Source organism: Meriones unguiculatus, chromosome X, assembly GCF_030254825.1.
Source record: "Meriones unguiculatus strain TT.TT164.6M chromosome X, Bangor_MerUng_6.1, whole genome shotgun sequence".
Taxonomy (NCBI): domain Eukaryota; kingdom Metazoa; phylum Chordata; class Mammalia; order Rodentia; family Muridae; genus Meriones; species Meriones unguiculatus.
The window spans coordinates 139,823,156-139,839,588 of NC_083369.1; the positions used below are offsets into that span (position 1 = coordinate 139,823,156).

General features: G+C 39.1%; 1 protein-coding gene across 2 annotated transcripts in view; it reads left to right on the top strand.

Annotated features, from left to right (window-relative positions):
• Cdkl5 (cyclin dependent kinase like 5) overlaps positions 1 to 16,433 on the top strand; it is a 187,368-nt gene that overhangs the window by 163,098 nt on the left and 7,837 nt on the right. The window contains exons 16-18 of one of the 2 annotated variants that reach the window (XM_060375214.1): positions 8,670 to 8,769; positions 12,905 to 13,027; positions 14,258 to 14,377. In XM_060375214.1, coding sequence (XP_060231197.1) covers positions 8,670 to 8,769; positions 12,905 to 13,027; positions 14,258 to 14,377 — 343 coding nt within the window. The remainder of the gene's footprint in view (positions 1 to 8,669; positions 8,770 to 12,904; positions 13,028 to 14,257; positions 14,378 to 16,433) is intronic. The other variant, XM_060375215.1, reaches the window with a different exon arrangement.

Genomic DNA, 16,433 nt, shown 5'->3' on the forward strand with positions numbered 1-16,433 from the left:
TCATTCTTTTATTGACAGTGAACTTGGTACTGACACTTTGTATAGCCTTCTGTCTGCATTGTCTCAGTACTCTTGGTTGCCCTTGGAGATAAGGGCTATTTCCATTTCATACACACTGAAGCTTGCAAGTTAGAGAACATACCTGGTGCTGAACATCTGTAACATGGAACAGGGACACTAGCACTTCCCTCATAGAATCGTTATGACATTTGAGTGATATAAAAAGGCAACTAAATAGGGCCCGATGCTATAAGGGCTCATTAGATTAGTAGTTATGATTATCGTGCTTAATGCCATTTACTCTTTCCATGGTTTGTTGACCATTTTGCTTTTAACTTTGCTCATAAATTTCCATACCTCTTTGTGATTGTTTTGTTTCCTAGTATGTCGAAAACAGGTATAGCTTTTGTTAGTTTTCAGTGTTGTCCATTTTCAGGTGTAGCTTGGACAAGCCCTGAGATTAATGTCCAAGTGTCAGAATACAGATATACAGAAGGAACTGTTTTCTCTTGACTGTTGCTTAATACAATGGTGACAATCTAAAACAGTGTATGGTATCAGTTAGACACTAGCATAGTCCTTTGAAAGTTAGGTTAGTCAGATAAAAAGTAACTGAAAGTATGAAGTGGCCTGGCATGGTAGTATTGGCTTATAATTCCAGCACTTGGGAGACTGAGACAGGAGGATTGCCAGCTTAAAACTAGCCTGAGCTGTGTAGTGAGACTATATCTCAAGGCCCTGCCCCAGAAAAATAATTTGAAGTAGGATAGACATCATTAACAATGGAGTGGTTTCTGGGATTTTGTGTGTGTGTGTGTGTGTGTGTGTGTGCTTTAAGGGTTTGATTTGGTTTGGTTGTGGGGACTGAATAGAAATATGTATGTAGAATTGGTTATTTTGAACCAGAAGTGCAGTTGGGATGTTACTCTTTAGCCAAGACATCGTCAAGTTATCCTTGCTCTAATGTTTCTATTATGTGGTTTAAGAAAGTTTCAGAATCCGTAGCTGTGAATTGGCTCCTCTTTTACTCTCTACCCCTCCTGATAATGATTCTATGGCATGTCTTCTTTGTGTATCACATCTAGTATGATCTAATCTTTAATCAAGTTTGACTCATCTTGATTTTTTTTTCTTGAGTAAGATCTCTTTGTCTTGCCAAATTCTTCATATCTGAAAGAACTATGCATTTGATAACATAAACATAAAAGTGTCATTAGAGAATCATGGTAAAATGCTATTCTTAAACTATCACATAACCTCAGTCCAGTGTGTTTCTGTAATAGCACCACTTTAAATTTGTTCGGGGAAGAGAATATTTGTATACTGTACATATTTGCTGCAATAGAAAGATTGAAGTACTGTGTCATATTTAAAAGCAATAAATAGATATTGTAGTCTAACATACAGAGCTGTTTTGCTGGCCCTCGTTGTTGTCTTGAAGTCACTTAAGAAATGGTAGATAAGCCAATGTAGCTCAGAACAAGAAGAATAGCCTTGATTCAGCCAGATTCATTGTCTTTACTAATAGGATGGCACTTAAGTCCTCACTTGGAAGCTATTTCTCCCTCCTTCGGCCCAGTTTTAGCAGTTAGTACTGAGGTCATCCGGATGATCTGTGGTTCCATCTAACAACACAGTGTCCATAGGGGAGAAGGACCACAAGCAATAGCTATGGAGCAAAGCATTTGTGTTTTTGTCCATTCACAAACCTGTGAAAATCCCGTGCATCATAGCTACCCATTTAGAGTGCATGCCTATAAAGTGAATGCCATTTACTTTATTAAAGATAGACAGACAGACAGACAGATAGATAGATAGATAGATAGATAGATAGATAGACAGACAGATAGATAGATTAGAAAGATAAGATAGCTATGTAGCTAAATAAGATAGAAGACAAAGTCTGTAGTTTAGAAAAACTGCCATCAAATTTGGGCTAAAAATTGATACTTGAACTAAATTCATTCAAAGTCCAACTGGTGAAGTGAAGAACTGTGAAACTCACTTGAATAATGACTTTTTTTCCTTTTTTACAGTTATGAATATATTGTGTCCATTATAGCAAGTCAGTCTATCTTACATTTTTTTCTCATAGAATCATACATTGAATTTCTTGTGTCACACAAGAGCTGACCACCTTAGTTACTGCCAGGGGAGAGGTGAAGCAGGGAAAGTGACAGAGCAATGCCCCCTCCCCCCATCTCGCCCATTCACTCTCGTGTTGCTCACACGGGGATTATATTCAATTTCAAAAGGCTGACCCTGAAGTTTCAGCCCCACCGTTCTTCATCATGAGTCTGGGAGCAGTTTGAGTAAGATGTCAGGCTCCTTGGTTGATTTCTCTCTTGATCCCTCATACCTAATACAACATTCCGTAAGCGTTGATTAGCTTTATGTCAGTATTTTGTTTGTTTTAATTCTTTCCTTGATTACAATGAGTCTTTGAACTTCCCTCACTCTCTTGACTCCCTCGGGAATAGTTCTTGAGCTAGATGTTACCCAAGGCGATGGTCTGGGGCACGAGCTGTATAACCCTTCTCAGAGTGCCCCTCTCCGAAATTTACGTGACACCCAAAGCTGCCCGCTGTACCAGGTGAAATTATAGGGGTCACAAATCCACACAGGGAAATAGTTGCCTCACTCTTGCCTCATTGGCACAGTGCTGCTTGTCCAAGTCTCCTTCCTTTGTGTACCACACAGCTTTTCAAGTGCCTGTCTTCTAGGCAGCTGTCCTGTTTCCCTTTCACTTGGAGGCTTTTCTCTCTCTGGCTTTTCAGTGTATGTTTCTGTGTAGTTCTGCTTTGTTCTTTTGTTGTGTCTCCTCTTCTCTGCTCAGGCTTCATTTCTTCTGTCTCTTGAGATGAAAACATACTCATGCTCCAATCCTAGCTTTCATCTTGTTCAAGGGTAATTTCTTTTATTTTTTTTTATTTATTTTTTTGTGCCTAGAAACTTTCCCTGCCTACATGTCAGCCCTACTACCTAGTGTGCTTCAGCTTGAAAATGCTTCACTCTTCATTCCTCCTGCCCCACCTTGACTGTAGTTTATCAAGTGCCTTAAAAACATCCCTGGGGGGGGTGATTCATCCTCTTCCCTCTGTTTTCCCAGGACCAACTCTGCAATGACAAACTGCAAACTCTGAACTATTCTCCTGCCTGTTTTTGTTCTTGCCCTCAACTTCTCCAGCCTCTCACTTGCATATTACCTCATCCCGGCTAGACTTTTATCTTCCCTGGTAGAATTCTACTTCCTCCTTGTAGTGGTATCCCTTTCTTTCATTTCCTGCTAGCATTAAACTTTTTTTCTAATGCCTGTTTGCACCCCGCCCCCCAAGACTACATTCATGAAGGTAGTAGTTTTCCCAACAGTACAGCACTGCATCTAGAGAAACTGAAATTTCCACCATCTCATTTAGACCCATGTAACCACATCTAACCCTTCTAGCTTTCTTTTCTTTTTGTTCTGTTTTGTTTTGGGGGGATTTTTTATAACTTTTTATTCACTTTATATCACAATTATAGCCCCCTTCCTCATCTCCTCTCAGTCCCACTCTTCCTCCATCTTTCCCACATATCCCCCCTCCCCTAGTCCACAGAAACGGGGAGCCCTCCTCCCCTACCATCTGACCCTAGCCTATCAAGTCTAATTAGGACTGCCTGGATTCTTATCCTCTGTGGCCTGCCAAGGCTACTCCCCTCTCAGGGGGATGTGATCACAGAGCCAGCCACTGAGTTCATGTCAGAGACAGCCCCTGCTCCCCTTATTACGGAACCCACTTACTTGGAGACTGAGTTGCCATCTGTGGCTACATCTGTGCCAGGGGAGAGGGGGGTCTAGGTCTCTATGCATGGCCCTTAGTGCCTGGTCCTTGGTTAGTGCGTCAGTCTCCGAAGGACCCATTGGACCCAGATTTGTTGGCTTTCTTAGTGTCTTAGTGCGGCTCCTATCTCTTTGGGGTCCTTGTATACCCCTGCTCTTCCATAAGACTCCCTGCACTCTACCCAAAGTTTGGCTATGGGTCTCATCGTCTGTTTTAATACCCTGCTGGGTAGAGTCTTTCAGAGGACATCTATGGTAGGCTCCCATCATGTTCCCTCTCTTCAACTACTTCCAGTGTATATTCTTTTTGCCCTTCTGAATGAGAATTAAGCATCTGCTATAAGGTCCTCCTTGTTATTTAGCTTCTTTAGGTCTATGGACTGTACTATGGTTATGCTGTATTATATGGCTAATATCCACTTATAAGTGAATACCTACCATGTGCACCTTTCTGTTTCTGGGTTACGTCATTCAGGATGATCCTTTCTAGTTCCATCCATTTGTCTGCAACATTCATGATTTCCTTGTTTTTAATAGCTGAGTAGTATTCCATTGTGTAAATGTACCACAATTTCTGTGTCCATTCTTCCGTTGAAGGACATCTAAGTTGTTTCCAGCTTCTGGCTATTATGAATAGAGCTGCTACAAACATGGTTGTGCAAATGTCCCTGTTTTATAGTTGAGCATATTTCAGATATATGCCTAGGAGAGGTATCGCTGGATGTCTCTGAGAAAGCGCCAGATTGATTTCCAAAGTGGTTGTACAAGCACCAGCAATGGAGGAGGGTTCCCCTTTCTCCACTCCTAGTCAGCAAGTAACTTGAGTTTGTGATCCTAAGCGTTCTGATGGGTGTAGTATAGAATCTCAGAGTCATTTTGATTTGCATTTCCCTGATGGCTACAGATGTTGAGGATTTCTTTAAGTGTGTCTCCACCATTCAGTATTCCTCTGTTGAGAAATTTCTGTTTAGCTCTGTATTGTTAAATAGGGTTATTTTGTTTGTTGGTGTTTAATATCTTGATCTTGAGTTCTTTCTGTATTTCTAATATTTGCCCTCTGACAGATACAGAGTTGGTAAAAAAAAAAAACTTCCCATCTGTAGGCTGTCATTTTGTTCTGTTGACAGTATCCTTTGCTTTACAGAAGCCTTTTAGTTTCATGAAGTACTGTTTATTACTGTTTATTAATTGTTGATCTTGGAGCCTGATCTGTTGATGTTCTGTTCAGGAATTTGCCTCCTGGGCCAATGAGTTCAAGGCTCTTCCCCAATTTTTCTTCTAACAGGTTTAGTATGTCTGGTTTTATGTTGAGGTCTTTGATCCACTTGGACTTTGCTTTAATGCAGGGTGATAAATATGGATCAATTTTCATTTTTCTATATATAGACATCCAGGTAGACCAGCACCATTTGTTGAAGATGCTGTCTTTTTTCCATTGTATGCTTTTGACTTCTTGGCCAAAAATCAAGTATCCATAGGTATGTGGGTTTATTTCTGGGTCTTCAGTTCTATTCCATTGATCCACCATTTTGTTTCTATGATAGTACCATGCAGTTTTTATTACTATTGCTCTGTAGTACAGCTTGAGATCAGGGATGGAGATACCTCCAGATGATCTGTTGTTGTACAAGATCGTTTTAGCAATTCTAGGTTTTTTGTTTTCCTGTATGAAGTTGAGAATTGTTCTTTCAAATTCTGTAAAGAACTGTGTTGGTATTTTGATGGGAATTGCATTGAATCTGTAATGCAGATTGGTAAGATGGGCATTTTTACTGTGTTAATCCTACTGATCCATCAGCATGAGAGATCTTTTCATTTTCTCATATCTTCTTCAATTTCTTTCTTCAGAGACTTGAAGTTCTTATCGTACAAGTCTTTCTCTTGCCTGGTTACAGTTATACCAAGATACATTATGCTTTCTGTAGCTATTTGGAAGGGTGTTGTTTCCCTAATTTCTTTCTCAGCCCCTTTTGTCTTTTGTATACAGGAGGGCTACTGATTTTTTTGAGTTAATTTTGTATGTACTGCTCTGAGTTCCCAGATTAGTTATAGTGTGGCTGGATTGAATCACAGAACTTGGAACTTATTAAGTGGTGCTTAAATCGACAATTCTAGTGGAGTTTAAGAACACCTGGGGTGCCTGGGATTATAGATGTATGCCACTGTGTCTGGCTTTCGTGGTTCCGATGGCAAACAATGGGGCTTCATGCATGCCAGGTGCACATTCCACCAACTGAACTATATCAGTACCATCGAAGCTATATCCCCAACCCCCAAATACTCTGTGCTGTACAACACCTTGTTGATGACCTCTAGTTTATATTTGTTCACAAAAATTAAGAAGAAGGGGACTGGAGAGATGGCTCAGGGGTTAAGAGCACTGGCTGTTCTTCCGAAGGTCTTGAGCTTGATTCCCAGCAACCCGCAGCCTGGCTGTACTATCAGGAGCTGTTTGCTTGCAGCCTCTAGGCAGGCTGTCAGAGGTTAGAGGTGGTGGGAAATAGTATTGCTTCTGTTTCTGGTGGGTCTGAACTCTGACCTTCTAGTCCTTTTCAGGCAAAGACTACCTCTGCTTGCAAAGCCAGAATTACCTTCATCGCCTAGTCAGTAGGTAATGAATGGTACTGACGTGGAGTCTGTTTGCCCAGGCCTTTAGTGTATCTGATACTTGGTGAAATAAGACTTGGCTCAGAGGGTTCTGGGTTTTTGCTGTGAGGTAGACACCACGTCACATGCTTCATGAGTGTTATCTGAAGTAATCCACCTATAAGGAGATCTGGTGCATAATGAGATATTGTATATACATAATGAATAAGTAAAACTTTAAAAAAAATTAAGAAGAATATCAGTAATTCTACAACCTAGATAGAGCTTTTAAGCTTTGTTTGGTTGGTGGGTTTTTGTTTTTCTTTTTTGGTGGGGAGTCTTTTTTGAGAGAGGGCAATCTCACTGTGTTATCCACTGTCCCACTGTTCTCAAACACATGTGCTAAAGTCACATTCCCACCTTAGACTCCTAGCTAGGAGTATAAGCATATGCCATAATGCTGCATTTCAAAAAGTGTACGTAGGTGGCACAGGAGTTAAGAACACTCATTATTCCTAAAAAGGATTCAGGTTTGGTTCCCAGTAAAAATGGTAGCTCACAACCATCCATAACCTCAGTTACAAGGAATCCCACACCCTCTTCTGACCTCCATGGGCTCCAGGCACACAAGTAGTACACATTCAGACCAGACAGACCAAACACTCAAAACCCATAAAATAAATAATCTTTAAAAATTAAATAAGTATTAAAAGTGCATGTGTAAACCTATATACCTTCTTACCATGTAGTTAGACTTATCTGGTGTAGAAAGCTTAAAAATCATTATAATTTTACTTAATATTATAGTTTAAATATTCTTTCATGTCAGTGGCTATTCTTTGAAGCTGTGATTTATTTTTTAATATAATTTTTATTTATTACAATTTATTCATGTCATTTATTTTTAATGCCTTCATTGTTGTTTCTCCCATGCAACCAGTAACGGTTTATGTACAAGTTTTCTGGCTTACATATTTTAATGAAATAAGCTGGGTGCTGTTTTTGGTCATATTTTCTTAGTTATTATAATCACTTCATCACTGCTTGGAATTCTGAAGCCATAAATATAAATTAACTGTCACTTTAAATGATACTACCACTATTACTTTTAGAGAATATGTTAGGTTTATTTTTTCAAGAATAATAACAGTTTAATTGCTTTTTAAAGAGTGTAAGCCAAAAACCATAGGTGTTCCCCACTCCCTCTTTTTCCTTTTACCTCCTCTTTTAGGAATTTTTTTTTTGAAAAGTGGATTTTTGTTTCAGGATCAATCTTGGCAGATAAGCTCAATCTTTCTGTGTCAGCCTCCTGAGTGCTGGGACTAGAGGCATATGCCACCAAACCTGGTTTGTTTCCTATTTTGAATATCTTCTATTTTTATTAAGATACCTAGTGTTATCTGTGGTATCAATCTTTTTAAATTTTATTCTGTTTATTCTTCTGTCATATATTACATCCTGAATGCAGTTTCCCTCCCTCCTTCCCTTCCAGTCCCCTCATCCTTTCTTTCTCTACTTCTCTGCAGAAAAGGACAGGCCTCCCATGGATATCAATCAAATAGGTCATACCAAGTTGCAGTAAGACTAGGCAAAATTTCCGTTAAGACTGGGCAATGTGATATTAACCTATTTTCAGCTAAAATGATTATTACACACACATTGAACATACTGTCTTAAAGCATACATCATGTCCACATTTTTTCGTGAGTAGTTTTTTTATTTAGCTATAATAGGTTAAATGTTTAATAAATGGGAATTTTCCAGTTTGGAGCAAATTTTACTTTTGTTTATAATCTTTCTATAGCGGCATTGTTTTCTTGTGTTTAGTAACTTGGCAAGCTACCAATAATAAACTTGTTGAGCTAGTTTTTAAAAAGGTAAATAGAAAAATGAAGGTACTGAAAATGTTCTGTTCTTTCCCTTGGAGAGTTACAAAGGACACATCCTCTAAACCATGCATTTTCCAGAATCTCTAATTCAGAGACTTTCAGCAGCAGGAAAATGGCCCCAAAGAGCAGTTACAAATCATTTGTAATAGTGCTCAAATTGCTAATGTGATCAAGCCTGTGCCAAAGAACAGCCGTTCCCCATGCTGGTTAGATTAGTTTCCTCCTGTGCTTTTTAGAGGACCTTTACCTGTGGGCTAAATACTTCATGGCTGATTGAATGTGGTATCACACATTTTCAGCCTTCATTATGTTTGTCACACAGTGGCAAGAGAATGAATCAAAGATCCATATGATAAAAATGTCTTCTCATTTAGGAAAAGTCCTGAAAATATTAGTCATTCTGATCAACTCAAAGAAAAGGAGAAGCAAGGTTTTTTCAGGTCAATGAAAAAGAAAAAGAAGAAAACTCAAACAGTAAGTACATGACTAATATGTGTATATATTCTATGGATATATTTTACCTTCTACATGGAACAGTCAGACTTGATTTCTTAATGTGAATATGTTCTAGATACTTCTTTTTGAAGTCTCATATTACCATCCTCTCTCAAACCCTTTCAGGATTCAGCAGAATCTCAAGGAATAGAAGAAATTTAATGTGGATGAGAAAATACTTTAAGTCCTCTCAATAAACTTCTTATCCATGTGACTTTTGAGTCCTGAAGAAAGAATGAAGACATGAGATTTGTTTCTCTTTGGGAGCATAAAGATATGAAAAAAAAAAAAGAAAAACTTAGGAAATGGTTTTGGTTTACATTTAAATCTTGAGATTCAAATAACCACCATCCCTTATCCTTCCCTGGCTTCTGGGTTATCTTGTTACGAAATCCAATTTCATCTGACATTTCAGGGCTTGCTTTAGTCAGAAAAGGTGTTTCAATTATGATGGCATTGTGAGACAAGCTGCACCTCAGCTCCTGAGAGTTCTGCATCTGAACAGTGGGCCAGCTCCACTTGACTGGACTCATCAGTTTTTGGAACCATCCAAGCGAAAATTCTAATCTCCCCGGTAATGAAAAAGCGGGGAGGAAGAACAAGCCTCCAGGACAGCAGTAGGGAGAGTTCACTCAAAAGAAGCCTGCCGCCCTTCAGTACCCTCCTACCTAAGTGACATTAGCCACTTTCAATAGTTTTGGTTTGGGCTTTAGTTTTATTTCACACAAGATTTACTCTCATTCGTTTACAGGAGAAAACTGCCTAATGGAAATGGCCTGGTCACACTGGCTTTATCTATGAGATGAGTAGACTCAGTGTTTCTCAGGCCCTTCAAGGCATCCTGAAAATTAGAAATTCTAGCTTGGTGGTAACTAAGGAAGACATAGATGATTATAGGAAAGGATGTAACTCATAGTAAGGCTATCGGTCTCAGAGGTGTTTGAGAAATGTTATAAGTAGTTTTTGTTTGGTTGTTTGTTTTATTACAAGGATGTGCATATTCAACAATGTGAATGGTTGTTTTGCCTGCATATGTTTGTTCACGACTTGTGTGCCTGTGACCACAAAGACCATAAAGAGGGCATTGGATTCTCTGGAACTAGAGTTAGAGCCATTTGTGAGCTATGATGTAGATGCATAGACTCAAACCTAGGTCTGCTGGAAGAGCAAGCAGCCAGTCCTCTTAAAAGCTGAGCCATTTTTGCAGGTCCCGAAAAGTATTTTTTTAGGCCCCTTTAAATCTAGACCTTTGTAAAGCATTGTTTCACTTGCTTATCAAATGTATTTCACTAAAAAGAAATGACTTCAAGCCAGGAGTAGGCATGGAACATGGTATTGTAAACCTTTAACCCCAGCACTCAGGAGACATAAAAAGGCAGATCTCTGTGAGTTCATGACTAGCCTGGTCTACAGAGTGACTTTCAGGGTAGCCACAGCTCTATGATGAAACCTGTCTCAAACCACCATCACCACCAACAACAAAAGATTTAATTATGAAAAAAAAAACCATTCTTAATCATGCCGAACCTACCACAGACAATATTAGAATTTTAGTATTTCTTTGTAGCTTTTTAGCCTATGCATACATTTATGGAGGAAAGGTGAGGTGTTTGTGTGTGTGTGTGTGTGTGTGTGTGTGTGTGTGTGTGTGTGTGTAATTTGTCTTAAACAATAGTATCCCCATCTTAGTGCAGTTTTGTATTCTGGCTGTAACTGTGTGTGTGTGTGTGTGTGTGTGTGTTGTGGTGTGTGCCTGTGGTGTGGTGTGTGTCTGTCTGTTTTACCACTTCATTTGAATAGTTGCATGGTATTTCTGAAATGTTCGTGGGGGTGGAAAAGGGTACCTGTAACTCTTAACGAAACTTGCCTAGGATAGAAATGTCAAGATCAAAATACCACTCAACTACATTTGTTGCTGAAACTGGATTAAGAAATGAAGAAATAGGCTTGACTTTGCCTCAGGATGTTTAAAATGCTTTACATGCTAAAAAATAAAACTCTGCCCTATTATCTATCATTTGCATTACCCTTCAGACACCTCTTCCTGGAAACTGTTACAAATTTTGTGGGGTTCTGTTAACTACATGACCATAATTGATCTGATTAAGTTATGGAAAATAGAGTAGAACTGAGGCTGTCTTGTATGTAAATTTAGATTATAATACTTTTCTGACTTAGGCCAACATTAAACCTAAAGCCCTTGCCTGACTGTGGCTACTGTGCCTAACTTGATTGTTCTAGACTTGGTTCAAATTTTAGATATTTAAATAGCATAGGTGAGGGTAATAGAAAAATTACTATCCTCTAGCATCTACTTCACTTAAACTTTTTATTAAATATTTATACTAACTTCATAATGACTTCAGTTTTACAAACCAAAAGTTTTTCACACCTCTCCCTTTTTAAATTAAGAAAAAAGTAAGGCCTTTGGAACCTAGTGTCAGATCCCCAAGTAGTACTGCAGAGTGCCAGATTTCAGGCAGGAAGGCCTGGCATTAGCTTAACTCCGCTTTCTTTGAATGAACATTCAAATGTAACCAGAGGGGACTTGTTTTTACTTTCTAACGTTCAGTAAATAGAAAGCTAAGTAGACTAAACAAAAAAAAAAATGGACAGTATTAAAACTTTTTACATAAGATTCCAAGAAACTTCAGTCTAATGCCAGATGAACATAGTATAGCTGAGACAGATCCTAAATCTAGTTTATTAGATTAGTTGCCGAGCCAGGCAAGTGCTGACCTGTCCAAAGTCACACAGAGTCGTAAGGACTCAATCCGTTTTCCCCTGAGAAAGGCTTCTCATTCAGGGCTGCTGGCATTAAAACAGGGAAACCCAGATACTTACGCAGATGTCTTCATCCACACACCAATGAAAAGATGATCTCACTGCATTTCTATACAGTTTTGTTCTCGGACCATGGAAGAATCCAAAAGAGAGAAAAGAGATGCCAAGAATATTTCTGTTGTAATGGTGCCTGCTTTGACTCTAGCAAGTCTGGAAGCTGCCTTGGGGGATCTGGCTTCAGTTGTATGTCCCTGGCGTTACATAAGTCCTCAGAGCATATAGTGACTTTGCCAACGTTGTAATTGTAGCTTACTTAGTATCTCAACTCAAAATGATACTTCAATATAAAGATTAAACTTTAAAGAAAATCTTGTGTGCACATGAAATGGGGGAGGAGTATCCAGGGCCACAGTGTATAGAGGTTAGAGGGTAACTTTGTGGAGTTGGCTGTCCCTTGACTTTTATGTGGGTTCTGGGAATAAAACTCAGGTTGCCGAGTGCCCCACTGATCCATCCTACCAGCCCTGAAAATTAAACCTATATGTATTTACTTGAAACCCAGAATTCTGAATTGTGCCAGATGATTTAAATGAGGTATAGATTTCTAACAGTGTAGAATAGGCCTCTTAATTAACCTTAGTAGCCAATAACAGTGGTAATCTCTCATGTGATGTTTACTAGATCAAGATAATTGACCCAAAGTTCAAAAGAAGTTGGGCGTGGTGGTTCATGCCTGTAATCCCAACACAGGCAGAGGCAGGCGCATTTCTGCAAGTTTGAGGCCAGCTTGGTCTACAAAACAAGTCCAGGACACCCAAGGCTACACAGGGAAACCCTGTCTCGAAACCCCTTGTCCCAAAAGAGAAGTTCCAAAGAACTTAAAGTTTATTTTATTTTATAATAAATAATCCGTATGGTGAAATCTCTTAGTTACTGAACTCCTAACAATTAGGAAATGGCTACAGTTCATCAGTAACTCATTAAGCATAGTTCTTCATAATACTCTTATTTTGGATAATAAATAAACTCTTAAGTAAACATAGCATAAGTAAACAGATACCTAAAGGTCTCCAGGCACCCCTGGACTATTGCTCATAAGCATAGTATAGGCTCTGAAAAGTTTTGTACTTGTCTAAACGTACATTATTGTTTCCAGGTGAAAAATAACAGATAATCTCTCTAGATGCATAACAGAGATTCTTTTCATGAGTGTTAATATTTAATCATATTTGGGGGCTACCAAGGGCTAGTAGTTTCAATTAAAGCACCTATTTATTTTACTTTTTTTTTTTTTTTTTTGCAATTAGCTCATTTGTATCTTATATTACAGACAGACTCCACCAACGGGGAGAATCCAAGCATCAAGAAATCCCTCTTTCCTCTTTTTAATTCAAAGAATCATTTAAAGCATAGTTCTTCTTTGAAAAAGCTTCCTCTAGTCACTTCACCCATGGTACCCGTTTTTACGTAATAATAGCCCTGACAACTGCTCCAGTAAACTTGTTTTACTGATAACAGCATGTCTTATTTTCATGGGGTCATATTGTCTTTGTGCTAGTTAAGTATCTGAGCCAGTTCCATAAATTCACTGAGCTATATGGATATATATAACACATTTATTTGATATATTACATATTTATATATATATATGTATGTATGTATTCTAGGTTCTCTGTATCAGTTAAAGATGTTGACGCATAAGCTTACTAAACAAACTAGTAAGGCTGGTTTAGATGGACTGATTAGCCAGTTATTGGCAGATGGCATTCTTGAAGTCCTTTAATTCCTGTAAAGAATCTGATTAACATTTACAGTCAACAAATGTCTTTGTACTTGGCTCACTGTGTGGACTTTGTTACTATTTGGTTGGCGGTGTGTCTCTTTGAAACCAAGTTTGAATTGACCTAATTAATTGAGCGAGCAGGCTCCATGAAAAAAGCAGCTTGTACTAGTTAACAACTTGCTCTTTTCTTACCTGCCTCTAGCTTTTGCTAGTCATGAGGTGTGATGCCATGGCTTTTGCCCGGCATTTGGCACAACTCTCCTTTGTCCACGAAAGTCCTTGAATAGACCAACTGCATTCATATGGAATTTGTGGCATAAATTTCCAGTAGTTCCTAAGCGTACAATGCCAGACCCACATTTACTGGGCAGTGGTTTGGGACTATGATTCAAACCATACCTTCCCACTTGTTTCTCCTTGAAAGCCCCCTAGACTTCTTTGGCAGCATCAAATACAGAGTTTGCATCATATTCCCAGCATGAAATTTTTTTTTTTGTCTTATTGAACTGGTTCATAACCTAACTACAATATGGAATGAGGATACAACAGCAGCTTCTGGTCCAGCCCACTTTAACTGCTCTCTCTTACAGCTACTGAAACTAACAGCATGGGAATGCTTTAAGGGTTAAGGTATTAACCAAGCTGCATGACATCTGCTAATTTTTCCTAATGCAGGGAAAATTGTTAAGAAGGCAGCAGAATTTCACTAACACCACTTACATCACGACCATGTGGAGAGTTTTGGTTTACTTAGTGGGTCTTTTTGGTTTTTTTCTCTCTTTTTGAATTTTGGTTTAGTTCAGTTTCCGTTTCCGTTTGGGTCCCCTCTTGGGTGTGGTTGTCTATCATAATCAGGGTTGTTGGTGTGCTTGTTGATCCCTTCTCCATCTTTTTCTCTAGGTGCCCAACACCGATAGTCCCGATCTATTGACATTACAAAAAGCCATTCACCCTTCTAGCACTGCGAGCAGCAGACCAAAGGAGTGGCGACCTGAGAAGCTCTCGGATCTACAGACCCAGGTGAGTAAAGCCTATTTCACTCCCAGATTTTCACGCTACAGAGTGTCCTGGGATGAGAGTACCAGCAAGAAAAAAAAAATGTAGCTTCCCCCCAGGTGAGCCCTAATGAATAGTGTTGATGCATATTGCAAGTCAGAATGAATCCTGCATCAGTGATTCCTTTCTCGCTGGGGAAAAAAGAGAGCCTCCACTATCCTTCACCTAGCTGTGGAGGGCAGTGGAGCAATGAGGAAAGATGAAGAAGAAATAGTCCTAGCCTGGAGTAGGTGACAGCTCAGGAGACAAAGATTCATGAAGATCTTAGAAAACAGTAAGTATGCTATGAAATATTGATAAGAATGAATCCATATTGTGAAAAGATTAAGGTTACCTGAAAGATGCTAGCATATAAATTGGGCCTTGAAAGCCAGACAGTAGAAGCTTTCTTGAAAGAATATTTTAACTTCTGAAATTCAAACTTTTTTATAAAGAAAGGCAAACACTTTTATTAGGAACTGTGTATTATACAGTAATATGGGGTTATTTTTACCTGCCATAATGGAGAGCATTAGTAATTTTTCTCAAGTAACTAAAGTATCTATTTTAAACAGTTATTCTCATTGGAGATGTTTCCATATTGTATTTCTTTAATACCCCATAATAAATATAGTGACTCATTCAGAAAGGGAAATGGGATGGACATGGGAAGAGGGAGAAAACAGGGAACAGGACAGGAGCCTACCACAGAGGGCCTGTGAAAGACTCTACCCAGCAAGGTATCAAAGCAGATGCTGAGACTCATAACCAAACTTTGGGCAGAGTGCAGAGAATCTTATGAAGGGAAGGGAGAGTTAGTAAGACCTGGAGAGGACAGGAGCTCCACAAGGAGAGCAACAGAACCAAAATATCTGGGCACAGGGGTCTTTTCTGAGACTCATACTCCAACCAAGTACCATGCATGGAGATAACCTAGAACCCCTGCACAGATGCAGCCCATGGCAGCTTACTGTTCAAATGGGTTCCCAAGTAATGGGAACAGGGACTGCCTCTAACATGAACTCAGTGGCTAGCTCTTTGATCACCTACCCCTGAGGGGAGGGCAGCCTTGTTAGGCCACAGAGAAAGACAAAGCAGCCAGTCCTGATTAGACCTGATAGTCTAGCGTCAGAGGAAAGGGGAGGAGGACCTCCCCTATAAGGGGTCTTGGGGAGGGGCATGGGAGGAGAAGAGGGAGGGAAAGTGGGATTGGGAGGGAATAAGGGAGGGCACTACAGCTGAGATACAAAGTGAATAAACTGTAATTAATTATATTAAAAAACCTTAAAAATAAATAAATATAGTGATATTATCTACCATGTTTATTTTAACCAAATTTTTGGGATTTATAAGCAGTGGCTCTACTTTCTATAGGTTTTCTGTTTTGTTCTTTTTTTTTTTTTTCCTTAAAGCATTTTACCAGTTAGTCCAGTTTAGCCTGCAATTTGCTATGTAACCCAAATGGGTCTGGAACTAACAATCCTTCCTTTATGTCCTTTATGTCTCCACATGCTAGGAGTATAGATATGACTTGTGTCACTATAATCTATTACTTGGAGCTATGAGCAAGAGTTCCCCAAAATTACCATTCTCTTTCCCTGGCCATTTATATTTTGTACTTATAGCATAATCTATTCTGAGGATAAAGGTGTCATAGAGAACCAGATATCCTCCTTTTTGCACGCTTATTCAAATTAGAAACACAAAGTTCTGAGAGCGTGATGCTAAGGAGCCCTTTTCTAGTAACGTCCTATCTCCAGCTGATTCTGGATTATTATGATTGCTTGGTAATTTTATAAAATTCACTAGGAAAGACTCGTTTATCATTTTAATAAAAATGAAAAGGTAGTCAAGAATGATACCACACACCTATAATCACTTGGAGTGCTCATAGCACTTGGGAGTTTGAAGCAGGAATATGAAAAATTTGAAACTATCTTGGGCTATACACAGAAATCCAGGCCAGCCTGGGCTACAAAACGGCAAGGAGCAGAGAGATCAAGAGTTGGAGAGGCCCTTGGTGCTATGAACTTTCCTCTTA